General features: G+C 57.9%; 2 protein-coding genes across 3 annotated transcripts in view; both read left to right on the top strand.

The window, feature by feature from the left end:
* The window catches only part of NUP160 (nucleoporin 160), a 33,498-nt gene extending 21,606 nt beyond the window's left edge, over positions 1 to 11,892 (top strand). Inside the window, exons 20-35 of the mRNA XM_030483568.1 lie at positions 351 to 420; positions 3,209 to 3,307; positions 3,611 to 3,730; positions 4,576 to 4,671; positions 4,784 to 4,878; positions 5,495 to 5,591; positions 5,679 to 5,784; positions 5,872 to 6,032; positions 6,639 to 6,699; positions 7,790 to 7,900; positions 8,814 to 8,937; positions 9,714 to 9,815; positions 10,062 to 10,203; positions 10,447 to 10,572; positions 11,285 to 11,389; positions 11,521 to 11,892. Of these exons, the coding sequence (XP_030339428.1) occupies positions 351 to 420; positions 3,209 to 3,307; positions 3,611 to 3,730; positions 4,576 to 4,671; positions 4,784 to 4,878; positions 5,495 to 5,591; positions 5,679 to 5,784; positions 5,872 to 6,032; positions 6,639 to 6,699; positions 7,790 to 7,900; positions 8,814 to 8,937; positions 9,714 to 9,815; positions 10,062 to 10,203; positions 10,447 to 10,572; positions 11,285 to 11,389; positions 11,521 to 11,607 (1,702 nt within the window). The 3' untranslated portion in view covers positions 11,608 to 11,892. The remainder of the gene's footprint in view (positions 1 to 350; positions 421 to 3,208; positions 3,308 to 3,610; positions 3,731 to 4,575; positions 4,672 to 4,783; positions 4,879 to 5,494; positions 5,592 to 5,678; positions 5,785 to 5,871; positions 6,033 to 6,638; positions 6,700 to 7,789; positions 7,901 to 8,813; positions 8,938 to 9,713; positions 9,816 to 10,061; positions 10,204 to 10,446; positions 10,573 to 11,284; positions 11,390 to 11,520) is intronic.
* Positions 11,893 to 13,541: 1,649 nt separating this feature from the next.
* Positions 13,542 to 26,072, top strand: FNBP4 (formin binding protein 4). 2 transcript variants are annotated; one of them, XM_030483595.1, is made up of 16 exons: positions 13,542 to 13,773; positions 13,970 to 14,038; positions 15,924 to 16,060; positions 16,175 to 16,385; positions 17,081 to 17,231; positions 17,320 to 17,425; positions 17,615 to 17,956; positions 18,046 to 18,256; positions 20,119 to 20,237; positions 22,517 to 22,621; positions 22,920 to 23,053; positions 24,084 to 24,265; positions 24,564 to 24,880; positions 24,971 to 25,492; positions 25,584 to 25,741; positions 25,875 to 26,072. In XM_030483595.1, the coding sequence occupies exons 1-16, from the start codon at positions 13,641 to 13,643 to the stop codon at positions 25,963 to 25,965; spliced, it is 2,988 nt and encodes a 995-aa protein (XP_030339455.1). In that variant the 5' UTR covers positions 13,542 to 13,640; the 3' UTR covers positions 25,966 to 26,072. The 2 variants fall into 2 exon arrangements, with proteins under 2 accessions (XP_030339455.1, XP_030339454.1); XM_030483594.1 differs by having other exon boundaries at positions 17,317 to 17,425.
* Positions 26,073 to 26,106: the final 34 nt, after the last annotated feature.

Genomic DNA, 26,106 nt, shown 5'->3' with positions numbered 1-26,106 from the left:
TTGGTGTTAACGGGATTTGTGGCTATTTGAAGATTTCACCCCATTTGGGTGCACAAGAAAGGATTTGAGCTTTTGCCTTTAAGCCCCTGGAAGCTCTAGGACCTTGCCTTGGCGAGGGGAGATGCTGGGAGGCTTGGAAGGGGAACAAGAGTTGGGCAGTTGGGGATTAGATGTGTTAATGGTGGGGTTTTAATATGGATAAATCTTATTACAGAATAATGACTTGTATAAAGAGTGGTTTAATCTCTCCTTTCAGCCCACGAAGTGAGCACGGGAGTCAAGCTGACTTTCAGACTAGTTCTCCGAGCTCTCCAGCCTGGCTTGTCCTCTGTTCCTTAACCTCTGCTCAGATGGCCCAGCAATCCCAGCTTCCTGTTCCCAGAGTGCCTGATGGGGAACTGTCAGTACACCCAGCTCCAGGTGGGTGCTTCCTGCTGCCTCTGCGAGCTCAAAGGGGAAGAACAGTGGGTGCAGTCATGGGTGCCCTTCAGTAGCAGCCCTACGCTTCGTGTCACACCTCTGTGTCACCCACAGTGAGCTCTGCACAGCTCTCCTTAGGAGAAGCTGCCCAAACCAGCACCTTTCCAGTCACTGGAGTTTGATCTGTGCTCCCCTTGTTGCTGCTTTCTGAGCTGGGACATGAACTAATCTTCCCAAGTGCTCCACTCGCAGATCTCCTTTTGGAGATGATGGGCTGGAAGTTTGTCCTGCAGCTGAAATATGAATGATTCCTTTGGAGAATTGAATCATAGAACCACAGAATGGTTTGGGCTGGAAGGGACCTTAAAGCTCCTCCAGCTCCAACCCCTGCCACGGGCAGGGACACCTTCCACTAGAGCAGGTTGCTCCAAGCCCCTGTGTCCAACCTGGCCTTGAACACTGCCAGGGACGGGGCATTGTTATAAATCTCTCTTATAACTATCACAGTGTCAGTGCAATGAGCAAACTGCAGGTAGCAAATCTCTTCCATCTTCCTCATGCATCTTATCTTGCTCCCTGCAGTGCCCACCTCTGCTCACAGGAAGGTTTTTGCTCAATATCTCAAATCTAGGTAACACCACAGAGAGTTTGCTGGGGAATGACTTTAAATGCTTGTCTGATGCTTTTCCTTTCTGTGTTCTGAAGACAAACGCAGGCAGAAGTGCTCAGGATTACTCTCTACCCTTCCCATGGAGGAGTTCAGCCTCTCAGGGCTCCTCTGACTGTGTGCAAGGAACATTTTGGTGGAGCTTGTGTAACTATCCCAGCAAGCCCGTAACGCAGCAGCTCCTTGGCTGCTGATGTACCCACATCCTTTCCTGTGCTGCCCTTCCAAATGGGTTGCCCACGGAGCTGGGGGTTCACCAGGCTCTGCCTTCAACCCAAGTGCTGCTCCAGGAGGGCTCAGCTCTGTCTTCAACGTCCTTAGTAGTAATAAAACACAGCTTAAGAAGCATCCATCATCTTTCCATCCCTCTCGGGAGCAGGAGGAGTGAGCTGCTTTTCCTCAGGTGCCTCTGTAGGCTGCTGTATTTCAGGCCACTGTTCCTCCACCATCTCCTCCCGTGCTCCCAGGGGCTGGGTGCTTGTAGCTCCTCGTGCTCTAGTTCTGCACCTCACGATCCCGTGTCTGCAGCTCCATGTGACACGGTGCTGAGGCCAGTCCTTGAGGCACGCAGGGCTCTGCAGGCTGCTGTTAATGAGATGGCTTTTCCTGTGCTTTACTGAACCTTTTCTTCTCTCAGCCCCTTTCCACCTGGGGGCCGAATTACTTTCCTTTGTGCTCCTATTGCCACTGAGAAGAAAGTCAAATGTGCTTTTGAGGCAGGAAATGCCAGCGTGGTTCGGGCAGCTTCGTTCTCCCTCCTTTGAATCGCCTCGCATTGCTTTCGCCTCACTTGTGTCCCGCCTCGAGGAGATACAAGAGGCTTTTATCTCTGCAGGAGCGAGCTCTTCCTCCTCCCCGCTACCTTCTGTTACACTTACTGATCCCACTCGCTCACATCAACATGGATTAAGTGCCTTGACCTCGGGGAGCTAACACCAGCTTTGCTGGGAGCGCGAGCACCGTGACCCAAATAGAGGTGGCGATGCAGGAAGCACCCTGCCCAGAGAAGGTCTAGTAACCAAAGCACTGCCCTGGGATGAGAGCCAAACCTCTCCTTGGGGCTCATTCTGTATGACAAGCTGTTGAGCAAGCTCGGGGTGGGATTTATGTGCTGGAGCTGCCTAATCTGGGTGCTCAATCCGGGCTTGGAGGGGGTGTTGCCACATGGCTTCTAACGGGCCAGTGGCTGGGGTGGTGAGATACGTGCTGGTGGCTTATTGCACATGCAGAGGTGCAGGTTGGCCTGTGAGACCTTGGCTTTGCTGCTGGGTTCTGGCCTCTCCTCCTTTCCTTTAAGCCCCTGTGAATGGGACATTGCTGCTTCTTCACATACAAAGAGCATCCACTGCGCTCCCAGTGAGGGATGCTTTGGAGTTGTCATCGTTTCTCCTCGCTGCTTATTGATAAGTGATTGAAGCCTTTATATTATCCTGGCAGAGCAGGCTCAGGGCCAGCGTGTGTCAGCTCACCCTGGCCAGTGCCTGCGTTGTGGCTTTATTTGTGGTGCCATCAACGTTCCACCCCATTGCCTGTCTGTGCTGCTGTAATCCATGGTCTTCCCTGGCTGCTCTCCCTCTCCGGCCCTGCTGCACAGATTCTGCTCCTCCGGCGCCTGCTTTGCCTGTTCTCCTGATGTCTTCACACATGTACACCCTGGGTCATGCTCTGTGTTTCCCTGCATCACGTTTGCAGTGGTTGTAGAGCATCATGTCTGAATTTTGGGGGCTGTTTCTGAGTCTCTTCCTATGGATGCTGGAGCTGTTCGGAGCAGGTTGTTTCCCAGGAGCATGTGGGGGGTGTCTCCATTCACCAAAAGGACTTTGGGGGTGGGGAAAGCAGTCCTTGAGCTAGAAGACTGGGAATTTTGTGAGCACAGCAGCTAAAGGAGCCACCAAAATAGCACTTTGGTGTTATAGAGCTAACCCTTCCTCTGGTGCTGGGAACCTGCAGGTCGCAAGTGAGTGCTTACCTGAATTATAGAACCACAGAATGGTTTGGGTTGGAAAGGACCTTAGGATCATCCAGCTCCAACCCCCTGCCATGGGCAGGGACACCTTCCACTAGCCCAGGTTGCTCCAAGCCCCTGTGTCCAACCTGTCTCCCATTCCTCCTCTCCCGTAGGAATACATTCGCCTGCTGCAGCCGTGGTGCCACGTGAACATGGGCTCCTGCTGCTTCATGATGGGCAGGTGCTACCTGGTCATGGGTGAGGGCCACAAGGTAAGGATCTTGTCTCCTTCCACCCAGCTCTGCCTCCCTCTGGGATCTGGGACCTTTGGGAGGCACTTGGTGCATGGGTAGGACCAGCCTTGTTTCTGCTGTACCATCATCCTGAGCTCTGCTGCCTTCGGGCACAGGATGGGGCTGGAAGGGGGTGGTGGGACCTGCTCTTGGGGAAGTTCTTGGTAGCATGGGGCCAGCAGGTCTCTCACACTGGAGCTGGAGCAGGCACCTCTCACCAGTACAACAGGCTGGGTGAGCCCCCAAGGGACACACACAAGCTGCTTTCTGGTCTGCTTCTAGGCCTTGGACTGCTTCTGCCAGGCTGCATCTGAGGTGGGGAGAGAAGAGTTCTTGGACAGGCTGATCCAGCCTGAGGAGGGGGAGATGGTCTCCACTCCACGCCTGCAGTACTACAACAAGGTAGGGCTGAGCCAACCCCACGTGCATCATCCTGACCAAGTAAATTGGCACCAAGTCCTTCCACACACACACACTGCTTGGAGAGAGAATTCCTGCTCAATCCCTGGCTTTCAGGGAAGACTTAAACCCCCTATTTGAGGCTTAAAACCCCTATTTTTTGGTTGGTGAAAGCTCTGCTTGCTTTCTTTGGGGGAGAATGAGGAGGTGACTGCAGTGAAAACTAGGTACTTTCCACCTATTAGCTTCCTAATAGCAGAGGGCTTTGTTCTCCAGCAGGAAAAGGCAGGGTGAGATCCAGCTGCTGGAGGCAGAAGCCAGACATGCCCAGGCTCGATGGGAGATGCTGCTTAAGGGGAAGGTTATTAAGCTTTGAGGCAAATGAATGTCTGTGAGTTGAGATAAAGATCTGCTTGCATAATGCCACGGAGCAGGCAGGCTGCAGGCTGGGACCCAGCTCCCTGGGAGGGATTCCCTGCTTTTGAAATCCAGGAAGGATCGCGAGGTGTCCCAGGAGAGGGAACTTCTCTAATCCAGCTGAATGTGTGCTTGGGAGCTGAGCCCAGCTCTGTCACTGGGGTTTACTGTCGCCATCAGTGCTACAATCAGAGTGGTTTGGGTTGGAAGGGACCTGAAAGGAAAACTCAAATGGGTAGAGGTGAATCCTTCGGGAAAGCTATAGCCTGGACCTGTTGTGCTGGGATTTGATTCAGATCTCTGCGTTTCCCAAAGCCTTTCCTGTGCCAGTCTGATCACTTAAACACTGGCAAAACCTTGCTCTCATGGTCTCTTAACAGACCAAAGAAACCTCCTTGCCAGCCTAACCCAGAGTGCTGATGTCTTTGCAGGTCCTGTGCTTGCTGGACATGGTGGGTTTGCCAGAGCTGGTGATCCAGCTGGCCACCCTGGCCATCATGGAGTCAGCAGATGACTGGCGAAGCCAGGTACAAGGCGCTGCTTTTACATCAGTTTGGCTCTTCAGGGGGCTCCCACAGGAATTTCTGTTCAGTTTTATCACTCAAAACATGTTGTTTTATGTTCTTTTGGTGTTTTCAGGCTACTTTGAGGACTTGCATCTTCAAACATCACTTGGATTTGGGACACAACAGTGAAGCATATGTTGCCTTAACGCAGAACCCAGATCCAAGCAGGTAGGTGACAGCTTTATACCTTCATGCTCACTTGTCTCAGAGGTCCATGTGCCAATTTTCCCCATCAAGCTGAAAGGAAGATGACACTTGAGGGCAGGACGTGGCTGCTGGGTTAAGAGGTTCTGTTTAGTGTGTGTGAAGGCGTGCTTAGAAGGTCTTTAAGGATACCTGGGATGGGCACTATCCCAAAGGAGGAAACTGAGAGGGAAAAGAAAGGTGATTCAGGGAAGAGCCAAAAGAAGGGCTAAAGGGTTGCGTGTTGGAAAGGTTTAGGAGTCCAGTCAGTTTAGTTGGGTAAAGAAAAGAGTTGAACTTTCAGCAGTGAAGAGGGTGGAGGAAGCTTCACCCCAACAGGAGGATGTGCTGAGCGGGAATGGCTGGAATAGGCATTCAGAGGAGGAATAGGAATGCTTTTTAATTGAGCCTAAAGAATCAATCTTACCCAAGCGGAGCTGAGGGAGGGCGGCTGCCCTCTAGAGAGACCTTTGCGGAGGATCCGGGATCTCTGTTTCCAGCACAGGAGAAGTCTGAAGGGATTTGTTGGTTCTGAGCCAGACGAAAGCCCTGCGGAGCTCGTCACGCAGCGGGGATTGTTGCTGTGCTCTTCTCTCCGCAGGCAGCTGGACTGTCTACGCCAGCTAGTGGTGGTTCTGTGCGAGCGCTCCCAGCTCCAGGACCTGGTGGAATTCCCTTACGTGAACCTCCACAACGAGGTAACCGGCCTGTGCTGGGAGGAACGGGGACAGAACCGCTCCTTTTAACGGGGTTTTTAACCCAGTTGAGCCTCTTGGGTGCTGCAGGTCGTGGGCATCATCGAATCTCACGCTCGAGCGGTCGACCTGATGACCCACAATTACTACGAGCTGCTTTATGCTTTCCACATCTACCGCCACAACTACCGCAAGGGTGAGCTCGGGATGGGCGTTTGGAGCAGCTTCTCCTGCCCCTGGGCTTGCCTGGCTCCGGGCTGATGCTTTCCCCTTCCCTCCTCAGCTGGAACGGTGATGTTTGAGTACGGGATGCGCCTGGGCAGGGAGGTGCGGACGCTCCGGGGGCTCCAGAAACAGGGAAACTGTTTCCTTGCTGCTGTGAACTGCCTACGCCTGATCCGGCCGGAATATGCCTGGATAGTGCAGCCAGCGCCCGGAGCTGTGGTAGGAAACCCCGAGCTTGCTGTGGCCTGTGGCAAGGGGAGGGACTGGATGAGCTTTAGGGTCCTTTCCAACCCATTCCATGATTCTTTGTGAACCCTCTAACCTGAGCTGTTGACTGTGGGACACTTAAAGCTCTGCATTTGGGAAGGAGCTTCCAGAATCCTTTCTGATGTGAGCAGAGGCACCGACCACCTTAATGTGCTGCTCTCCTCTTCTTGGCCAGCTTGTGCAGCGCTGCCTTGTGCCACTCAACGTAGGCATCAGTCCCCTGTGTCACCCTTGTGTCGTTGTGTAGAAGCAGGACAATGTTGGGGAGGAGACTGGTGTATCTATAGAATATATATGGATTTGTGTTGGAAGGGCCCTTAAAGCTCCTCCAGCTCGAACCCCTGCCCCGGGCAGGGACACCTTCCACTAGAGCAGGCTGCTCCAAACCCCTGTGTCCAACCTGGCCTTGAACACTGCCAGGGATGGGGCAGCCACAGCTTCTCTGGGCACCCTGTGCCAGCGCCTCAGCACCCTCACAGGGAAGAGCTTCTGCCTCAGAGCTCATCTATCAAGGGGAACCAGGTGGGCATAAACCCTCTTTCTGCTTTCTCCTGCAAGTACGAGCGCCCTGGAGCATCCCCAAAGAGAAGCCACGATGGGGAGTGCGCGGCTGCGCCAGGTAAGTGTCCAGTCCTGGTGCTTCCTGTGCCTCTCGTGTGTCCACAGCCTCTCCCCAGCCTCAGAGCTCTGCTGCTCCCCTGTGAGCAGGGAGATGGCTCAGGGCAGCTCAGATCAGCATGTGGGGTGTTGTAAGGCAGGTAGTTACAGTGTTAGTGTCTCCCAGTTGCATTATGCTGCCATGGAACAGCTATTCATAGAATCATAGGATCACAGGATGGTTTAGGTTGGAGGGAGCTTAAAGCTCCTCCAGTTCCAACCCCTGCCATGGGCAGGGGCACCTTCCACTAGAGCAGGTTGCTCCAAGCCCCTGTGTCCAACCTGGCCTTGAACACTGCCAGGGATGGGGCAGCCACAGCTTCTCTGGGCACCCTGTGCCAGCGCCTCAGCACCCTCACAGGGAAGAGCTTCTGCCTCAGAGCTCATCTCAGTCTCCCCTCTGGCAGGTTAAAGCCATTCCCCTTGGCCTGTCCCTACAGGCCCTTGTCCAAAGCCCCTCTCCAGGTTTCCTGGAGCCCCTTTAGGCACTGGAGCTGCTCTAAGGTCTCCCCTTCAGGAGCCTTCTCTTCTCCAGGCTGAACACTCCTCTGCAGCTTTATCTCCTCTCATCCATCCCTTTTGCTTTCAGTGGTAATAACTTGTAATTAAACACAATAAAAAAGCCTTTGAGAGGCAATTTCTGGTTGCTCAAGCCTTTGTTCCTTGGCAACCCTGGTGTTGTGGTGGGTCCCTGCTGTAAGGTCTCTGCTCTGTGTCTACCCAAGCTGGGGATGGTGCTGTCAGGTTAGTTTTGCAATCCTGGGTGTTAGAGCAGGAGAATTTCAGGTCAGGTATTTTTAAACCAATTATTTCTGACTGAGCTGCTTTGTAGCATATCCTGGCAGCCAGCGCAGGGGCTGTGTCCAACCACCAGCTCACAGCTGGAACAGAGCAGGATTTATTCCAAGGAGACAGACCCAGCTCAGGGCAGCAAAACCTGACCCTTCCCTCAGTGCTTTCCCTGCTACAGCTCCTCTCGGGGTGGCAGAAGGCTGCAGGTATTTAGCAGGATGCCCACAGAGCCCTGTTTTCAGTGCTTCCATGTGTTCCAGCAAGTCACCAAATCGAGATCCTGGAGCTGGAGGACCTGGAGAGGGAATGTGTGTTGTCCCGCATCCGGCTGACGCTGGTGCAGCACGACCTGTCGACAGCGGCTGTGGCAGGTAAGGGGGGACACTGCAGCCACCTCTGCTCCCCCTGAGGGGGGGTTACAGCACTTCCCTTCACAGCCCCACGTGCTCCTGACCCACAGACCAACAGAACCCTTCAGTTCCCCTCCCTGCTGTGAAACCCTGCCTCTGAGTTCAGCAGCTTTGGAGAGGCAGAGCAGGAGAAGCAACTTTAACTCTTCCCCCATCTTTTGGCTTTGGGCTGCAGTGTGGGACTGGGGTTGGTTATGAGCTGGGACAAAAAGGCTTGGAAATCCTGCTGGAAATTGCCTCCAGAATTGGAAAGCCTTAAAAAAACCCCACTTAGTGCAAGACTTAAGTTCTTGTCCTGGACAATCCTGCTTCACAACAGTGTTAGCTTATCAAAATGGTTCTTTTTTGGGGAGCAGGAAGCTGCAACTCTCCCACCCTCACCCTCTAAGCGTGTTCTACCGCTCTCTGGTGCGAGTTACACAACATGCACGTGGTTTTCCCCTCGAAGTATCAGGAGGAGATGATTTCCCAGTGATGGAGACATGAGGAGCTGAGTTTGGTCTCACCTCCTGCCACTGCCCGTGCTGGCAGAGCGGAGCTGATTTCACTTGGACACAGGTTCAGAGCCCATGTCCCTCTCCAGCCTGTGCCTGACTAGGGCTGGCTCCGTGGGTCACTGCTCTTCGTGCAGTCCCTCCAGGGGTGGCTCCTGAGATGCTCCTGAGGCCAAGAAAGCCTCAGGTCATGCAATGAGGAGCACCCTTACGGGATGTTTTCCACTGGGACATCACCATGGTGCTGTTGTAACTGCTCCTGGCTCACGCAGGGTTAGACCCCAGCCAGCACTGGGCTGTGGCTGGGAGAGGCATTTACCTGGTCCTCCCCCTTTCTGCCCTGGTTCTCCCCCTTGGTCCCCATCCTCCTTTCCCCACAGGCAACTCCACACCTGAGGAAACGGTTGCTCTCCTGGTGCGGGCCGGGCTCTTCGACACGGCCATCACTCTGTGCCAAACCTTCAAGCTGCCCTTGACACCCATCTTTGAGGGACTCACCTTCAAGTACGTAGCAGACTTCTCCTGCCCCCCTCAGCCGATACACACGTGCTCCACGATGCTTGTGGGGCACAGTCTGCAGCTCCCCAGTGTCAGAAGCTGGAGCTGTCCCCACCATCCCCTTGCCATGCTGCTCATGACTACGTGGCAGCAGCCAGTGTAGTGGTTTTGGGTGGAACTTGCTCTTTCACACCTAAAAAGTTACAACAAGGAGCTCTGCGGTCAGTTAGGGATGGGGGGAGATGTCCCCTTGGTCTCAGGGATGAGAGTTGGCATCTGATGGTCACAGATGATCCCAACCCAGCTACAACCAGCACCTGGAGACCTTCCTGTTGCGCTGGCTCAAGGCATCTCCTGCTTGATGCTGCTGCTCACAGGAGATGGGTCCAAGCTTTGGGCAGCTCTCGAAGGGCTGTTGGCAGAGCACTTGCTCTCGTGTCAGGTCTCTGTGCTGGCCCTTTGCTCTCGTGCCCCATCTCCAACCCCAGGATTCCTCCTCTGCCTCTGCAGCCAGCTCTGCTGTGAGCTGGTCCTGTGGCTGGCTGCGTGGAGGGCATCTCCCCAAGCCCCAAAGCTTGCAAACATCGTTAGCTCCCCGCTGGCACTTAGAGCAGCTCAGAAATCACTCTAATATCCACCTTTTCCTGCCAAGCCCTTTTGTGCCAGCCTAAGTCATGGCTGTTGGCTCGGGAATAGTCCTGTGGGGGGCTGGTTCTGCCGCTGGCAGCCGTGGTTGGGGGGCTCTGAGGGCAGCCCCCCCCTTTGCATTGCTCTGCCTGCAGGTGCATCAAGCTGCAGCTGGGAGGGGAAGCAGCGCAGGCAGAGGCCTGGGAATGGTTAGCAGCAAACCAGCTCTCTGCCCTGGTTACCACCAAGGAGTCCAGGTAGGTCCTTGTCTGCTGAGGGGGGGAGAAGAGCTCCCAAAGCTGCTCTCTGTGATCCAGAGGGTCACAGGTTCATAACCCCCCTTAGAGCAGACCTGTGGGGCTGGGATATGGGGAGATCCATGCTCCTGCGCTGTCACCACGCTCCCCTCCTGGACCTTGGGCAGGAGGCCAGGGGACAGTGGCCCCGCTGGCAGGGCCAGGAGGTGCTGGCACAGGTTCCAAGGGGAAATACTGCCCTTGCAGTGCCACAGATGAAGCCTGGCGCCTGCTCTCCTCCTATCTGGAGCGTTACCCATCCCAGAACAGCCTGTACCATCGCTGTGTCATCAACAAGCTCTTGGCACACGGGATCCCTCTGCCCAACTGGCTCATCAACAGCTACAAGGTGAGAACAGGGATGGGGGGTCACGGCTCAGCATGTCCTGTCTGCAGGCCTGACACCCCAGCTGCCATCACCTTCCCTGCCAGGCCTCCTCCTCGTTGGAACTTCACCCCCATTCCCATTCCCAGCTCCGGGAAGCTGTGCCGGATGCTTTGTGTCTGTTCCCAAGGCTTGGAATGGGTTCCTGCAGCATCGTGGTGGCTCCTGGGTGCATTCCCTGGTTGATGTTTCCCTCTGTGCTCACAGGAGGTGGATGCTGCCCAGCTCCTGCGTCTCTACCTGAATTATGACCTGCTGGAGGAGGCGGTGGATTTGGTCCTGGAGTATGTAGATGCTGTGCTGGGAAAAGGGCACCGGTACTTTGGAATCGAGGTGAGGCATTGGGATGGGGTGGAGTGTTCTCTGGGGCACATCCTGCTGGGGTCAGGGTGTTGCATTGTATTGGCCCCGGAGCTGCTGCGAGGGCTGGAGCAGCTCTGCCATGGAGCCAGGCTGAGAGAGCTGGGCTGGGGCAGCCTGGAGAAGAGAAGGCTCCTGAAGGGGAGACCTTAGAGCAGCTCCAGTGCCTAAAGGGGCTCCAGGAAACCTGGAGAGGGGCTTTGGACAAGGGCCTGTGGGGACAGGACAAGGGGAATGGCTTTAACCTGCCAGATGTGAGACTGAGATGAGCTCTGAGGCAGAAGCTCTTCCCTGTGAGGGTGCTGAGGCGCTGGCACAGGGTGCCCAGAGAAGCTGTGGCTGCCCCATCCCTGGCAGTGTTCAAGGCCAGGTTGGACACAGGGGCTTGGAGCAACCTGCTCTAGTGGAAGGTGTCCCTGCCCGTGGCAGGGGGTTGGAGCTGGAGGAGCTTTAAGCTCCCTTCATCCCAACCCATTCCATGATCCCATGCCCCTGCTGTGCCCATGACTTGCGGGACGGTGCTTCCAGGACAAATGGATGTGGAAAACCCACCTTAGATGCGCGGGGACCTCTCGGTGGGACACGGGGCTGCCAGGACATGGTGTTCAGGAGCATTTCCTCCCCGTGACCGTGGTGAGGAGCGTTTCTGCTGCCACCCCACCACCACGTTCCCTCTCCCCTCCAGTTCCCGCTGTCGGCCACGGCCCCCATGGTGTGGCTGCCCTACACCGCCATCGACCAACTGCTGCAGGCGCTGCGGGAGAGCACCACCAACCACTACAACGTCGTGGTAGGTCCAACCCTTCACCCCGGGGGTGCCAGGGAACACCTCAGGGTGTCCTCTGCTCCAAGCGGGAAGTGGGGAATGGGGAGCAGGACAGCAATGGGAAGCCCTCACCTCCTGCTCTGCCCCTGGCCCAGCTCTATCAGAAGCTCTATGATAAGATGGAAGACTACCAGCAGAAGGTCAGCGTGGCCACCCGGGACCGCCTGTACCGGCGCAACTAGAGCCAGCCCCACGGCGCAGCCCCGTGCCTGCTCAAGGTGCTGTCCCCGGGGGGGCTGGCTCAGCCCTGGTGCTCTTGGTACTCATTCTGTCTCTGGCAAGGTGCGGTTTGGGGAGGTGGGTGTCACCCCAGTGTATGACACCCCAGGACACCCTGGCTGGCCCTGTGCCCCTGGGGGGGGATGAGCAGGGCTATGGGGTGCAGCCGCCCCCCCTAGCCCCTGCCATCCCCTCTCTTTTATTTATTTGTCGTGGTTTTGGATAATAAAGTCCCAAGTGTTGCTACAGGTCTGTGTCGGGATGGGTGCTGCCCCCTGCGAGCACAGCGGGGCTGGGGGGGGTGGTTTAAAGGGTGAAGCACATGGGGGTTGTAGGGTCCTGCACTTACAGCCCTTCTTGTAGGGAACTCACTATAGGGCCCAGGGGGCTGCGTGCAGCACGGCAGAGCTATGGCTGGGGGGGTGGCACTGGGCTATGGGGCTGGGGGGTACCGCCATGCTATAGGGCAGGATGGAGCTCTAAGGTGGAGGGCTGTAGGGTAAGGGGCTATATAGCCCCTAGGGGTGGGGTTATGCTATAGGGTAGGGTGAGGCCACAGCTCTGAAGGGCAGGATGGGGGTAACAGGACAGGGATGGGGCTCTAGGTTCAAGTGGCAGCACCATGGTCTAGGGCAGGACAGGGGCTATAGGCTAAGGGGGAAGCATGGTGCTATAGGGTAGGGATGTGGCTATAGCCTCAAGGGGCAGGAGCGGGGCTATAGGGCAGGGATGGGGCTATAGGACTGGAAGAGGGCTATAAGCTCACAGGTTAGCACTGTGCTGTAGGGCAGGGATGGGGCTATAGGCTCACAGGGTGGCACTGTGCTATGGGGCAGCAAAGGCACCATAGGCTCATGGGGATGGGGCTATAGGCTCAGGGGTCAGCACTGTGCTGTAGGGGAGGAATGGGACCTATAGGACTGGAGGGGGGCTATAGGGCAGGGACAGAGCTATATGCTCACGGGGTGGCACTATGTTACAGGGCATGGATGGGACCTATAGGCTCAAGGGGTAGCACTGTGCTATAGGGCAGGAGCGGGTCTATATGGTGGGATGGGGCCATAGGACAGGAATGGGGCCTATAACTCAGGACAGGGGTCTATAGGGCAGGGCTGGGGCTGTAAACCCAAGGTGTCTACAGGGCAGGGTTGGGGCTATAGGGGAGGGACAGGTCTATAGGGCAGGATAAGGGTCTATAGGACAGGACAAGGGGCTATAGGATAGGTTGGGGGTCTATACAGCAGGGCTGGGGCTATAAACCCAAGGGGTCTATAGGGCAGGGGCGGGTCTATAGGGCAGCACAAGGCTCTACAGGGCAGGGCTGGGGCTATAAACCAAAGGGGTCTATAGGAGAGGGCTGGGTCTATGGGGGAAGGACAGGTCTATAGGGCAGGACAAGGCTCTGTAGGGCAGGACTGGGGCTATAGAACCCAAGGGTTCTATAGAGGAGGGACAGGTCTATATGGCAGGACTGGGGCTATAAGCCCAAGGAGTCTATAGGGGCAGGACAGGTCTATAGGGCAGGGATGGGTCTATAGGAGAAGGACAGGTTTATAGGGCAGCACAAGGCTCTACGGGGCAGTACAAAGCTCTATAGGGCAGGGCTGGGGCTATAAACCCAAGGGGTCTATAGGGGAGGGATGGATCTATAGGGGAAGGACAGGTCTATAGGGCAGGACAAAGCTCTCTAGGGCAGCACAAGGCTCTGTAGGGCAGGGCTGGGGCTATAAACCCAAGGGGTCTATAGGGTAGGGCTGGGTCTATAGGGGAAGGACAGGTCTATAGGGCAGGATAAGGCTCTCTAGGGCAATACAAGGCTCTATAGGGCAGCACAAGCCCCTATAGCTCACCTCCCGCCTGCCCCTATAGCCCCATCAGTGGTGGGCGGAGCTCCCCGAAGCCCCTCCCCTTGACGTCACTCCGCCTCCCCTTGACGTCACCGCGCCTCCCTGCCTCCCTCCTTCCCTGAGGCGCCGCTCCCGCTCCCGCCGCCGCCATGGGGAAGAAGTCCCGCTCGGCTCCGTGCCGCCGGCCCATCCTGCAGCTCTCCCCGCCGGGGCCTCGCCGCGACGAGGCGGCGGCTGCTGCGGCAGCAACGGCTGAAGGACCCGACTCGGGTTCCGAACCGGGTAACGGAGGGGGGTGTTAATGGAGAAGGGGGGGGGGCGCTTTGTTACCGCGGCCTATCCAGGCCTCAGCGCGGCCTATGGCCGGGGGAGGCGACGGGAAGGGGGGGAACGCGGGGCCGAGCCCCGCGTTCCCCCCCTTCCCGCCGCCTCCCCCGGCCCCTTTATCCCCGTTTAACCCCTTTTACCCCCGTTATAGACGAACCCGAAGTGACCGACCCCCCCCGCAACCCTCCGCCCCCCGCTCCCGCCGCCGTTAAGCCCACAGGTATGTTCGATATGACGAGAAACAAGGCAAAACCCCCCCCAAAAAGGCGTTTAAAGAGAGGTTTTACCTTGTTTTTAGGGTTAGGGCAGTCCCCGCTGGCTTTGTTGGGTGAAAAGAGGGGGTTTTGTTGTTATAAAGGGGGGGTTTGGGGGGGGAATGGGTTGTTTGCAGTGTAATTGGGAGGTTTGGGGGGGGAATGGGTTGTTTTCAGTATAACTGGGGGGTTTGGGGGGGAATTGGGTCGTTTTCAGTATGTTTGGTGGGGGAATTGGGTCGGTTTTGGTATAAATGGGGGGTTTGGGGGAGGAATTGGGTCGTTTTCAGTATGTTTGGGGGGGAATTGAGTCGTTTTCAGTATAAATGGGGGGTCTGGGGGGGGAATAGGGTCGTTTTCAGTATGTCTGGGGGGGGAGTTGAGTCGTTTTCAGTATAAGTGGGGGGTTTGGGGGAGGAATTGGGTCGTTTTCAGTATAAGTGGGGGGTTTGGGGGGGGAATTGGGTCGTTTTCAGTATAAATGGGGGGTTTGGGGTAGGAATTGGGTCGTTTTCAGCATAAATAGGGGGTGTGGGGGGGGAATTGGGTCGTTTTCAGTATAAATGGGGGGTTTGGTGGGGGGGAATTGGGTCGTTTTTAGTATAAACGGGGGGGTTGGGGGGGGAATTGGGTCGTTTTTAGTATAAACGGGGGGTTTGGGGGGGGAAGTGGGTTGTTTGCACTGTAAATGGGGGATTTGGGGGGGGAATTGGGTCGTTTTCAGTATAAATGGGGGGGGTTGGCTTGGGTTTGTGTGGTTTAGGGTGTTTATTTGCTATGGGGGGGTTGTTCCCCTTTTATTTTATAAGGGGGTGAATTAACCCCTTCCTAAATAGGGTTATTATTAGGATGGGATCATTTTAATTGCTTTGGGGTTCTGTTTCCAGGGGGATCACTCCTTCTCCCATTCTTCCATCTATTATGGGTTTGGAATGGATCCCATGTATTAGGAGTTTAGGATGATGATCCTATTTAAATCCTTTCCATCCCGGGTGTTACAGACTGATCCCGCCTATTTTTTGGGGGGGAAACAGAGGTTTTACCACCACTTCCCTGCTTTTTAAAGGGATGGTGCGATGTTAAATCCCCCCTTTAAGTTATTCGTGATGGGGAAGATAATTTTTTCCCTTAAAAATACAGATAGGGGATATTTTTCCAGCCAGTGTGTTATTTTTTCTGCTGGGAGTAAGAAGTGATTCCTTTTCCCTCCCCTATTCCTATTGTTATCTACAGTTAACTCTTAAATCACACAATCCCAGCCTGGTTTGGGATGAAGGGAGCTTAAAGCTCCTCCAGCTCCAGCCCCTGCCACGGGCAGGGACACCTTCCACTAGAGCAGGTTGCTCCAAGCCCCTGTGTCCAACCTGGCCTTGAACACTGCCAGGGATGGGGCAGCCACAGCTTCTCTGGGCACCCTGTGCCAGCGCCTCAGCACCCTCACAGGGAAGAGCTTCTGCCTCAGAGCTCATCTCAATCTCCCCTCTGGCAGGTTAAAGCCATTCCCCTTGGCCTGTCCCTACAGGCCCTTGTCCAAAGCCCCTCTCCAGCATCCTCATAAACTCGATATCAACTTAAAATACCGGTGTTTTGGGAGCAGTGATTCCCCCTCTGTGTTTTCAGGCAGGATGTGATACTCCCCCCCCAGTCCTTTTATTTTTCCTTGGGCTTGGGAAATCCTTTTTTCCTCTCAGTTTTCTTCCCTTGTTGGGTTTTTCACCCCCAGGGGGAGGGTATTTCCCATTCCCGGTGTGGCTGGGAGCTGTTCCCTCTGGATTTTGGGCATGGGGAGATATCCCTATGGATGCTTCAATGCGGAGGCACCGCTGAGGATCCCTCCCTCTGCCTTCCCAGGAGGTCTGTGCCTGCTCGGTGCCTACGCAGACAGTGACGATGAGGAGGGGGAGACCCCGGAGAAGTCTTCCCGTTCCGTGGATGCCAACGGCAATAACTCCTCAGATATCGACAGCACCTTGGCCAACTTCCTGGCGGTGAGTGCAGCTCCGGGCGGGAATTCCATGGTCCGGGATGTTGAGCTTAGCTTCGCCTCCACCTTCACCTCCTTCGGGAGCCGAAGCTGACATCGTGCCGTTGTGTCCCCACAGGAGATCGATGCCATCACGGCCCCCCCGCAGCCCACAGAGCCCGCAGCAGCCTCAGCCTCCTCCTCCTCGTCCTCCTCCGTGCGTCCCCCCACACCTCCCCGCCCGGAGCCGAAGGAACCAGGCTCGGGACAAGCCTCGGGCACGGCCAATGGTGCTGAGCCCGCGCCCGCCCAGGAGTGGCAGTATGATACCCAGTGCTCCCTGGCTGGAGGTGAGGCCCTCGTCCGTCCCCGGGGAGCCTGGCTCTGCTGGGGGGCAACTGGGTGTCACTGGGGAAAGGGAGGGTGACAATAGAAACATAGAACCAGGGAATGGTTTGGGATGAAGGGAGCTTGAAGCTCATCCAGTTCCAACCCCCTGCCACAGGCAGGGACACCTTCCACTAGAGCAGGTTGCTCCAAGCCCCTGTGTCCAACCTGGCCTCGAACACTGTCAGGGATGGGGCAGCCACAGCTTCTCTGGGGACCCTGTGCCAGCACCTCAGCACCCTCACAGGGAAGAGCTTCTCCCTTATATCCAACCTGAACTTCCCCTGTTTCAGTTTGAACCCATCACCCCTTGTCCTATCGCTCCAGTCCCTGATGAAGGTCCCTCTCCAGCACCCTTGTAGCCCCCTTCAGACACTGGAAGCTGCTCTGAGGTCTCCACGCAGCTTCTCTTCTCCAGGCTGAACAGCCCCAATGTTCTCAGCCTGGCTCCATACAGGAGCTGCTCCAGCCCCTGAGCATCCTCGTGGCCTCCTCTGGCCTTGCTCCAACAGCTCCATGTCCTCCTTTATATCGGGGACACCAGCGCTGCACCCAGTGCTGCAAGTTGGGGTCTTGCAGAGCAGAGGGGCAGGATCACCCCCTGGGGTCAGTGCTGTGCTGTGGGTCACGGCCTGTCCTTGTCCCTTGTCCCTGGCAGTGGGGGAGCTGGAGATGGGTGACTGGCAGGAGGTGTGGGATGAGAACACCGGCTGCTACTACTACTGGAACACCCAGAGCAACGAGGTGACCTGGGAGCTGCCCCAGTACCTGGCCACCCAGGTCCAGGGCCTGCAGCACTACCAGCACAGGTAGGTGACCCCCCCCAGCCCCTGCAAGGGGAGGTGTGGGGATGTTGTCCCTGTTCTGCCCTTCACACCCCCTCCTCTTCCTCAGCAGCACCGTGGCAGGCGCCAATGGTGGCTTCGTGGCAGCAGCTGAAGTGTACCCCCAGGAGAAGGGGGTCGGCCGGGGGACCCCCATCACCAAGCGGGAGGTGAAGAAGGTCAGTCAGGTGGGACCAGCACCAGGTTCTGGTGGCCACGGGGCTTGTAGGTGCCCCTTTGGGCTTGCTCAGGGCAGGGTGGCAGCCCAAAGAGGTGCCCCATCAACATGGGGCTCCTTCCTCTGTGGGCTGTGGGGCTGTGGTGGGGGGCAGGAGGTGCTGGAACTCACGGTGGGGTTTGACCTGCAGGAGGTGAACGAAGGTGTTCAGGCCCTCTCCAACAGCGAGGAGGAGAAGAAGGGGGTGGCTGCAGCCCTCCTGGCTCCGCTCCTGCCTGACGTGGTGAAGGAGGAAGAGGAGCGTTGGAGGAGGAAGGTGATCTGCAAGGAGGAAGTGGAGCCACCTCCGGAAGAGGAGGTGAAAGCAGAAGAGGCTCCAGCTGCTCCCGAAGAGCCGGAGCCCAGCAGGGATCCCCTGGAAGACACGCTCCAGGAGGAGCTGTGCAGCGTGGTGCAGTCAGGGGAGAGCGCGGAGGAGGAGGAGGAGGAGCAGGACACCCTCGAGCTGGAGATGGTGCTGGAGAGGAAGAAGGTGAGGAGGAAGGGCTCGGTCATGGCGACGAGGCCTTTTCCCCCGGCTGCTCGGCAGCAGGAGGCTGACGGCCCTGCGCTGTCCCGCAGGCGGAGCTCCGTGCCCTGGAGGAAGGCGATGGCAGCGTGTCCGGCTCCAGCCCGCTCTCCGATGGCAGCCAGTCAGCCTCGCAGGATCCAGCCCGGAGGTTGGCTTCCAAACGGGGCAAATGGAAGCTCTTTGTGGGAGCTGCCAGCCCCGAATCTGCCAGTCGAGGCTCCAGCAAAACGGGCCGGGAAAGCCCGGAACCGGGAGAAGCAGGTAATGGGAAAGGCTCCCTTGGGAAGGAGCGGGGTTGGATGGGTCCTGGAGCCCCTGTGGCACATGGAGGAGCTGGGATGGGCACTGCCAGGTTCTGTCCTTCAGCCCAGTTGAAGAGCACAGGCGGGAGAGTGCCCAAATCTAGACCTTCTGTCAGGAGAATAAATAGGAGAGTGTCCGTACTTGGTGCTTTATCACAGAATCACTTGGTGGTTTGTGTTGGGAGGGACCTTAAAGCTCCTCCAGTTCCAACCCCCGGCCCCGGGCAGGGACACCTTCCACTAGAGCAGGTTGCTCCAAGCCCCTGTGTCCAACCTGGCCTTGAACACTGCCAGGGATGGGGCAGCCACAGCTTCTCTGGGCACCCTGTGCCAGCGCCTCAGCACCCTCACAGGGAAGAGCTTCTGCCTCAGAGCTCATCTCAATCTCCCCTCTGGCAGGTTAAAGCCATTCCCCTTGGCTTGTCCCTACAGGCCCTTGTCCAAAGCCCCTCTCCAGGTTTCCTGGAGCCCCTTTAGGCACTGGAGCTGCTCCGAGGTGTCCAGGGTCAGGAGGAGGAACACAGAGGTGTGACAGCGGCCACTTTGCAGCCTTCCTCCTGCCGCTGTAAATCCAGACTCTGTTCTGTGAGGAAAGTGTCACCTTCCTCTTTCACGTTCCGTTCTGGAGCTGCCTGGTAACAGTCACCAAACTGGAGGCAGTTGAGGTGTTCCCCAGAGCTGCTCCAGCTCTTCTCCTCATGGGGAGCAACCACCCCTCGTGCTCCTGTTGGTGCTCTGCTGGCCCTTGCTCTTTCAGGCTGTCATCAAAGGCGTGTTAAGTCCCAGTTCAGTGGGAGCATCGTGTACATTTCTTGCCTTAGGGAAAGGAAATCATATCCCACCCTGCTCTGCCTGTCCTTCTCTGCCTGTTCCAGCCCTCCCCAGGACACACTGGCTGCAGCACTGGAGGGAGCAGCCTGTGCCTGGCAGCCCCCCAGCTCCCACATGTGCTGCTCCCTCCCCAGCACAAGGCTTTGGTCCAGCTCCCTGCCCCACGGCACAGCTGGAGGGAGGGAGACAACTCCTGTTGCCAGGACAAGCTCCTACACAAGTGCCCTGAGCACTTCCTGCTGAAGAGGGAGTTGGTGCCTGCCCCACACTGGGGCTGGTGTGGCCCTAAGGAGTGTCTGCTTCGGGCTAAGGTGTGATCCGGGCGCAGGCATGGCATGAAGTCAGCTCCAAGGGGTGTTTTCATGGGATGGCATTCCCTGTGCTTCGTGCAGCACATCCCTGCAGCTGGTTTCCCACTCAACAGGGGAACAGGGAGCTGTTACCCCAAATTAATCCATTTAAAGCTGGGCAGCTGCTGCCGTGGGGCACTGAGGGACCTCTCTGCTCTTTGAGCACCAGGATACACTGGGAATTTGGGGGTTTAGCCACAAGGGCGTTAGGAATCCCTCACAAACTTCCCTCCTGGAATCTGTCGCTTGGGCAGTGAATTGGTCACAACTGTGCAGCGCTGCAGCAGAGGCAAAACCTGATGTTGGGCCAACTTTGGGGGAGCTTCGATAGTTATAAACTTACTTAATACCTGATAATTCCTCTTGATTGAGCCCCCGTGGTCGCCTGGTGAGCAGCTCCCTTCGTGCTTCCTTGAACTCCAGGCTCTTCCTCCTCCCTACCCTGGTGCTGTCCTCCTGGAAGGACCCCCCCACACCCCCCAAACCCCAGAGGCAGTGACCCTCGCTCCGTTGTAATTCCAGGCTTTGGCTCCTGTAGGGAAGAGGCTCCAGCTCCTTCCCTGCCCTCTCCTGCTCCCTGGCCTGGCCATATACTGGTGGTGCCGGGGGAAGAGCTGACCTCTCCTTCCTTCTCCTGCAGCAGCGAGCATGGAAACAACTGATGCCATTTCAGACAAAGAACCGGAGTCTGAGGAGCCCCAGGAGAAAGCCAAAACGCAGGGGGCACCCAAAATAGAAGAGGAGGAGCAAGACCTAAAGGTATGGACGCAGGGAGGTGCGTGTCGGCGAGGTCCGTGTCACCAGCAGCGTGGAGGGACGTGCTGGCTCCTTTGGCTGCCTCTGCCCAGGGGAGGCCACCAGCCACGGGGACACTCGAGCTTTGGGTGGTGGCTTTGTCCCAGCTGCCAGCGGGATGGCGCTTGTATCCCTAAACCTCAGATCCCAGGGTTAGATCCTGCCGGGAGCGCAGCGCTGGGCTCTCATCCCTGAGCCCGGTATCCTGGCAGGAGCCAGCAGCAAAGGCTTGGAAAAACCCATGACATGGAAGAAAAGGGGGTTGTGTGGGGGGTACAAAGCCTGAGCCCTGGGTCTTGTGGCAGAGGGGACGTGTTTGTCTTGACTCTCTTTTCACCAATAACCATGTTACAGTCCGGTGGCACGTCCCGTTCCCAGGCTGAAGACTCCTCGTCCGTAATCTCTCTGTTTCTGGAGGCTGCTGGTACCTGTCGCTCTTCCCTTTCTCCCAGGGGCACTTGTGGAAGTTGTTGTTAGCTCCAAACTGGGCATTTGTGCAGCATCAGCTGCTGGTTTCACTGCCCAGCCTTGCTTTGCTCCGTGTGGCCGTGGCCGAGCGATGCCCTGAGCCGTGACGGGGACACAGGAGCTGCAGGCTTGGGGTGAAGGGCACCCAGAGCTGTCAGGGACATCTTTGTCCCTTCAATTCCCTGCTCACTCCTTACCTGTGACATTCAGTTTGGTTTCTGATTGTCCTTTTGGTAGCAAACGTTGGCACCAGCCTGTGCTGGGTGGTTTATTGATGGGAAATCAAAAGCCAACCTGCTCCCTGCCCTCACGTCCTGCCACTTCGTTATTTTCCCAGTGTGGAAGGGAAGGGCTGCCCGGCAGAATCATAGAACCATGGAATGGGTTGGGATGAAGGGAGCTTAAAGCTCCTCCAGCTCCAACCACAGGCAGGGACACCTTCCACTAGAGCAGGTTGCTCCAAGCCCCTGTGTCCAGCCTGGCCTTGAACACTGCCAGGGATGGGGCAGCCACAGCTTCTCTGGGCACCCTGTGCCAGCGCCTCAGCACCCTCACAGGGAAGAGCTTCTGCCTCAGAGCTCATCTCAATCTCCCCTCTGGCAGGTTAAAGCCATTCCCCTTGGCCTGTCCCTACAGGCCCTTGTCCAAAGCCCCTCTCCAGGCTTCCTGGATCCCCTTTAGGCACTGGAGCTGCATCTCTCCTATAAAATAACTCCAGGAGAGCTGAGATGTGATGTTCCTGCCCCACACCACTGGCCCTCCCCCAGCACAGCAGCATCCACATGAGGCTTGAGGATGTTTTTAACTGAATTTTAAGTAAAACAAGGTAAAAACGCCCCCAGCAGGGCCAGGAGTGGCCCTGGAGCCTTTCGAGCCATCCCAGTGCTCTGGGATGGACAGTGCAGTGTGGCACTTCCCCACGCAGGATCCCTTTGGAGCCAGTGGAGGTATGCCGTCTCCTCGGGTCATCCATTGGCTTCACCACTTTGGGGTAATCTCTCTTCTGGCAGCTCTGGTTTGCAGGGATCCACCAGGGCCTCCTCTGCCGCCTGCCCTGGAGCTCTGGGAGCTTCCCTGGCTTCTCCATAGTTACCACGGGAATGAATTCATTTCCCTGCCTCGGGCACCTCCTTCAGCCTCCGCTGAAGAGCGAAGGGAAAACACAACATTTAGAGCGCTCCCATTGGGATGCCCCTTCCTGGTGTCCCCATTCCTGGGCCGTAGCCGCTTTCATGCCTCCCCTCAGCTGGGGGCTGGATGTGGGGATCCCCCTGTCCCTGTGCGGAGCCCACGTTGGGATTTCACTCCCGCTGGATGCTGCGGTTGAGTGGTGGTTGTCACCGTGGGCCTCAGGCTTTAACGTAGGTCCTACCTCTGCTCAGGAGTGAATCCTGAAATGATATCCCAGCCCGTTTCCTTTGGGAAGCAGTTGGAGGAGTAGATGTAGCGCTTCCCAGTGTAACTCCAGAGCCAGCTGAGCCTATTCCCCTCCTTTGGGACGAGACCCACACGGAGAAGCCGGGATTCCCCAGCACCTCCCTCAGCTACCGCGGAGCTCCCATCCTGCTGCCCCACAGCGACCCCATCGCAGGAGGGAGCGGGGCTTTACAGGCTGGGCTGACAGGGACCCCCATTGCGGGCGGCACCTCCCAGCCCCAGCACGGGCTTCCCAAATCCTGTTTGCCGGGATGGCCTGGAGCGAGCCGCGGGGCCGCGGGCGCCCGGTGCTGCTGCCGGGGGGCGGCTCTTGACTCTGTCCCCTTTCTCCCCGGCAGTTTCAGATCGGAGAGCTGGCAAACACTCTGACTAATAAATTGGAGTTCCTGGGCATCAACAGACAATCTATCTCCAACTTCCACATGTTGCTGTTGCAGACAGAGGTAACCAAGCCTTGGCCCCTCACTCGCTCCGGCCTTCCGTTCCGAAGCGGATCAAATCCTGCCCGGTGATCCTGGGGGCGGCACCACGCCGTGTGCCCACCTTCCTTCCTTCCTTCCTTTCCTTCCTTCCTTCCTTCCCTCCCTCCACGGGGGGGGAAGAGCATGGCTTTGCGCGGAGGCAGTGGCTTCCTCCTGGCCACCCCGTAAGGGAGCCTCCCGAACCTCAAGTCCCGTGTCCCCGGGGGCCGTTCGCAGCCTCCCTCCAACAGCTTCCCCCCCCCCGGTTCTTGCCCTCTAGACCCGCATTGCAGACTGGCGAGAAGGTGCTCTCAATGGAAACTACCTCAAACGCAAACTCCAAGACGCAGCCGAACAGCTAAAACAATACGAAATAAACGCCACCCCTAAAGGCTGGTCCTGCCACTGGGACAGGTACGAGCTCTCCTCCCTTTCTCACCTTTCATCTCTGACATCTCAGACATGATTTGTGACCATCACCACCCGACGACGTTGGCGCCGTCCCTCTCGGACACTTGAGAGCAGCTTCAGTGTTAGCAGTGCTGGGCAGGCAGAGCAACACCTCCCGGCACTCCCCACGGTGTGCTGTTGGAGCCAAGCACCCAAGTTGGAGGATCCAAAGCGGAGTGCTCAGAGACGGAGCTGCTTCTCCCTGATCGGACAGAGCTGGTGGTCACTCTCCCGAGTGGAAGGCGCTGTTGGAGGGCGGGCCTGGGGGGTCGCGCATGCGAGAGCTCTGTGAACTTTGCAGGATCTCTGGATCACCTCTTCTGACCAACAGCTCTACCCAAGGACAAACTTCACCTCCTCGCCGGAACGAAGAACAAGATTTCTGTCTCCTGCCAGCAGGTCAGACCCAAACATTTCTTTGTCTTATTTGGCTTTCTGGATGGAATTGTTTTCCTTTGTTTTGAAATCTTTGCTCTTTTGTTTTTCAGCTCCCAGATCCGCTCCCTCTCTCTAGCATTCACTGTGTTGGTTTGACACCCAAGAGTTATCCTATAAAGCCGCCTCCTCCGTGCACCCCGGGGTAGTGGGGGGCAGCCTCTTCTCTCCATTGGGGCTGTTCCCCCCGTGCCTCTTCCCGGTGCTTCTTCTCGGAGGGCGACTTCCAGCCGAGGGGCAGTGCTTGAAAGCCCCCGGTGCTGGCGAGACGTCGCTCTGCTGCTCCTCGCAGCCCTTCCCTTCCCTCGCAGCGGGGAGAAGGGGGGGGGGTTCAGGGGCGACCTTCAGGCAGCCAGCAAATAGCTCTGAGCGCAACCGCCTCCGGGTCTCTCCTACCTCTTGTCCTCTCAAAGTGGTTTTGGGAAAGGTGGCAGCCCTGCTGCAAACACAAGGGGGCTAATCCCTGCGAGAGCGCGCGGCTGTCGCGGGCAGGCCCGCCTCGGAGTGTCGGTGGCGGGGAAGGGAATCTAAAAGCTTCCTTCTGTTTCTTGTGATTTAGGGAGCATAGACGCTATTTCTATGTTAACGAGCGCTCAGGAGAGTCCCAATGGGAATTCCCCGACGGGGAGGACGAAGAGGAAGGCCAGCGGACGTCCGACGGGAAAGCCAACAGCAGTCCTCCTAAACCACCTCCAAAGGACAAAGGGGAGCGCGCCGAGGATGCCGCCGAGCGCGCCGCAGGTACGGCCGGGGCGAGGGGGGGTCCTGGTGCTTTGGGGGGGGTCTTAGCCCCGGAGTGGGGTGTCGTGAGGCCGCGGCGAGCACTAGAGCGATTGGGATCCCTCCTTGGGCCACCTCGTGGTGGCTTCAGCAAAGCATCCAAGTTGTCCCATTGGATTTAGGCATGGCAGCGGTGCCGGGGACGGCGATGCTGGGCCCGTGGCATGAGCTCTGCCTGCAGGGCCTGGCAGGGAGGCAGGAGCAGGCAGCCCGGTCCGTAGCGTGGGTTTTCAAGCCCGTGTCAATGTGTATTCTTCAGGCTCCCTTTGTAAAGAATCCTTCTCAGGCCAAGTCCCTGCTACGTCTCTCATGCCGCTCACTCCATTTTGGACTCTGCTTCAGTCTTCCGTCCCGGTCCTCCAACCTCCTTTGCCTTTGGAAATGCCTCCCCCACCTCCGCCACCACCGGACTCGCCGCCGCCGCCGCCTCCACCACCGCCACCGCCGGGAGAAGACGGTGAGATCCAGGAGGTGGAGATGGAAGATGAGGGGGGCGAGGAGCCGCCCGCCCCGGGGACAGAGGAGGATGCTCCTCTGAAGCCTCTCCCGCGCCCGGCTGCTGCCAGCAGCACCCAGGTGAGCGCCGCCACCGGCACGTGGGGGGGGCACGGAGGGTGCTGCTCTGTGGCCTCGTGGCTGCGTCCCTCACCCCGTGCTCCCCTCCAGGCTGCCGCTGAGCCCAGCCCGGCGCCGCTGCTCCCTGCCAAGCCGCAGAAGAGGAAAGCCGTGGAGCTGAGCCCGGGGCTCCTGCAGCGCACGGCCACCATCGGCAGCTGCCCCGTCCTCTACAGCCAGCCCCTCATGGCCACCAGCAAGTACCAGCCCTCACCAGTGCCCTTGGCCTCGCTGAGGCCCCGCCAGCGGCTGCAGGGCGAGCTCCAGGGTCGCCCCAACCTCCGCATGGGGCCGGGCCCCCAACCCACCCCGCTGGGGCTGCAGCCCGGCTACCTGAGCGTCACGGCGCCCGCCGCGCCGGCCCTCATGAGCTACTCGGAGTGTGCCACCTCCGTCAGCCTGGCCGCGGCCGCCGTGCAGCCGGCACCGGTGCGGGGAGCCCTCCCCGCTGCCAACACCAGCGCCACGGAGCAGCCCCCGCCGCCACCGCCCCCCCAGACACCCCCCCCGCCCGTGCCCAAGGCCCCGCCGCCGCCGGACAAGGAGAAGCCGAGGAAGGGGCGGAAGGACAAGGTGAGCACGTCCCCCGGTGCCGTCCCGGTGCCATCCCGGTGCCTCTCCTCCCTTCCCGGCCTGACCGCCACACGTTGTGTGTCTGGCACAGGGCAAGAAGGGCAAGACGAAGATGCCGTCGCTGGTGAAGAAGTGGCAGAGCATCCAGCGGGAGCTGGATGAGGAGGAGAATTCCAGCTCCAGCGAGGAGGACCGGGAGACCACGGCCCAGCGGCGCATCGAGGAGTGGAAGCAGCAGCAGCTCATGAGGTACGTGCTTCCCGTCTCAAGGGACGTTTCCTCCCACCCCGGACACCAGGATCCCCATCTCCAACCCTGGTGTGGGGCACAGGGGGGCGGTGGGGACCACCCCAGGGTGCTGACACCCCTCTTTGTCCCGCAGTGGCATGGCAGAGAGAAACGCCAACTTTGAGGCGCTGCCCGAGGACTGGCGAGCGCGGCTCAAGCGCAGGAAAACGGCGTCGAGCACATGAGGCGCGGGAGCCTTGGTCCTTCCCTGCCCTTTTCCTTCCTTTTTTACAGATGTACAGTTCCAAACCCTGCCCGTGACCGTTGTCCAATAAACCGTAGCAGTTTGGGACGTGCCGTGTGCTTGAAGTGGGTGGTTTGGGGTT

The sequence above is a fragment of the Strigops habroptila genome, chromosome 4 (genome assembly GCF_004027225.2).
Source record: "Strigops habroptila isolate Jane chromosome 4, bStrHab1.2.pri, whole genome shotgun sequence".
Lineage (NCBI taxonomy): Eukaryota > Metazoa > Chordata > Aves > Psittaciformes > Psittacidae > Strigops > Strigops habroptila.
Note: the sequence above shows the minus strand (reverse complement) of the source record. Positions and strands in the feature narration are given on the sequence as shown.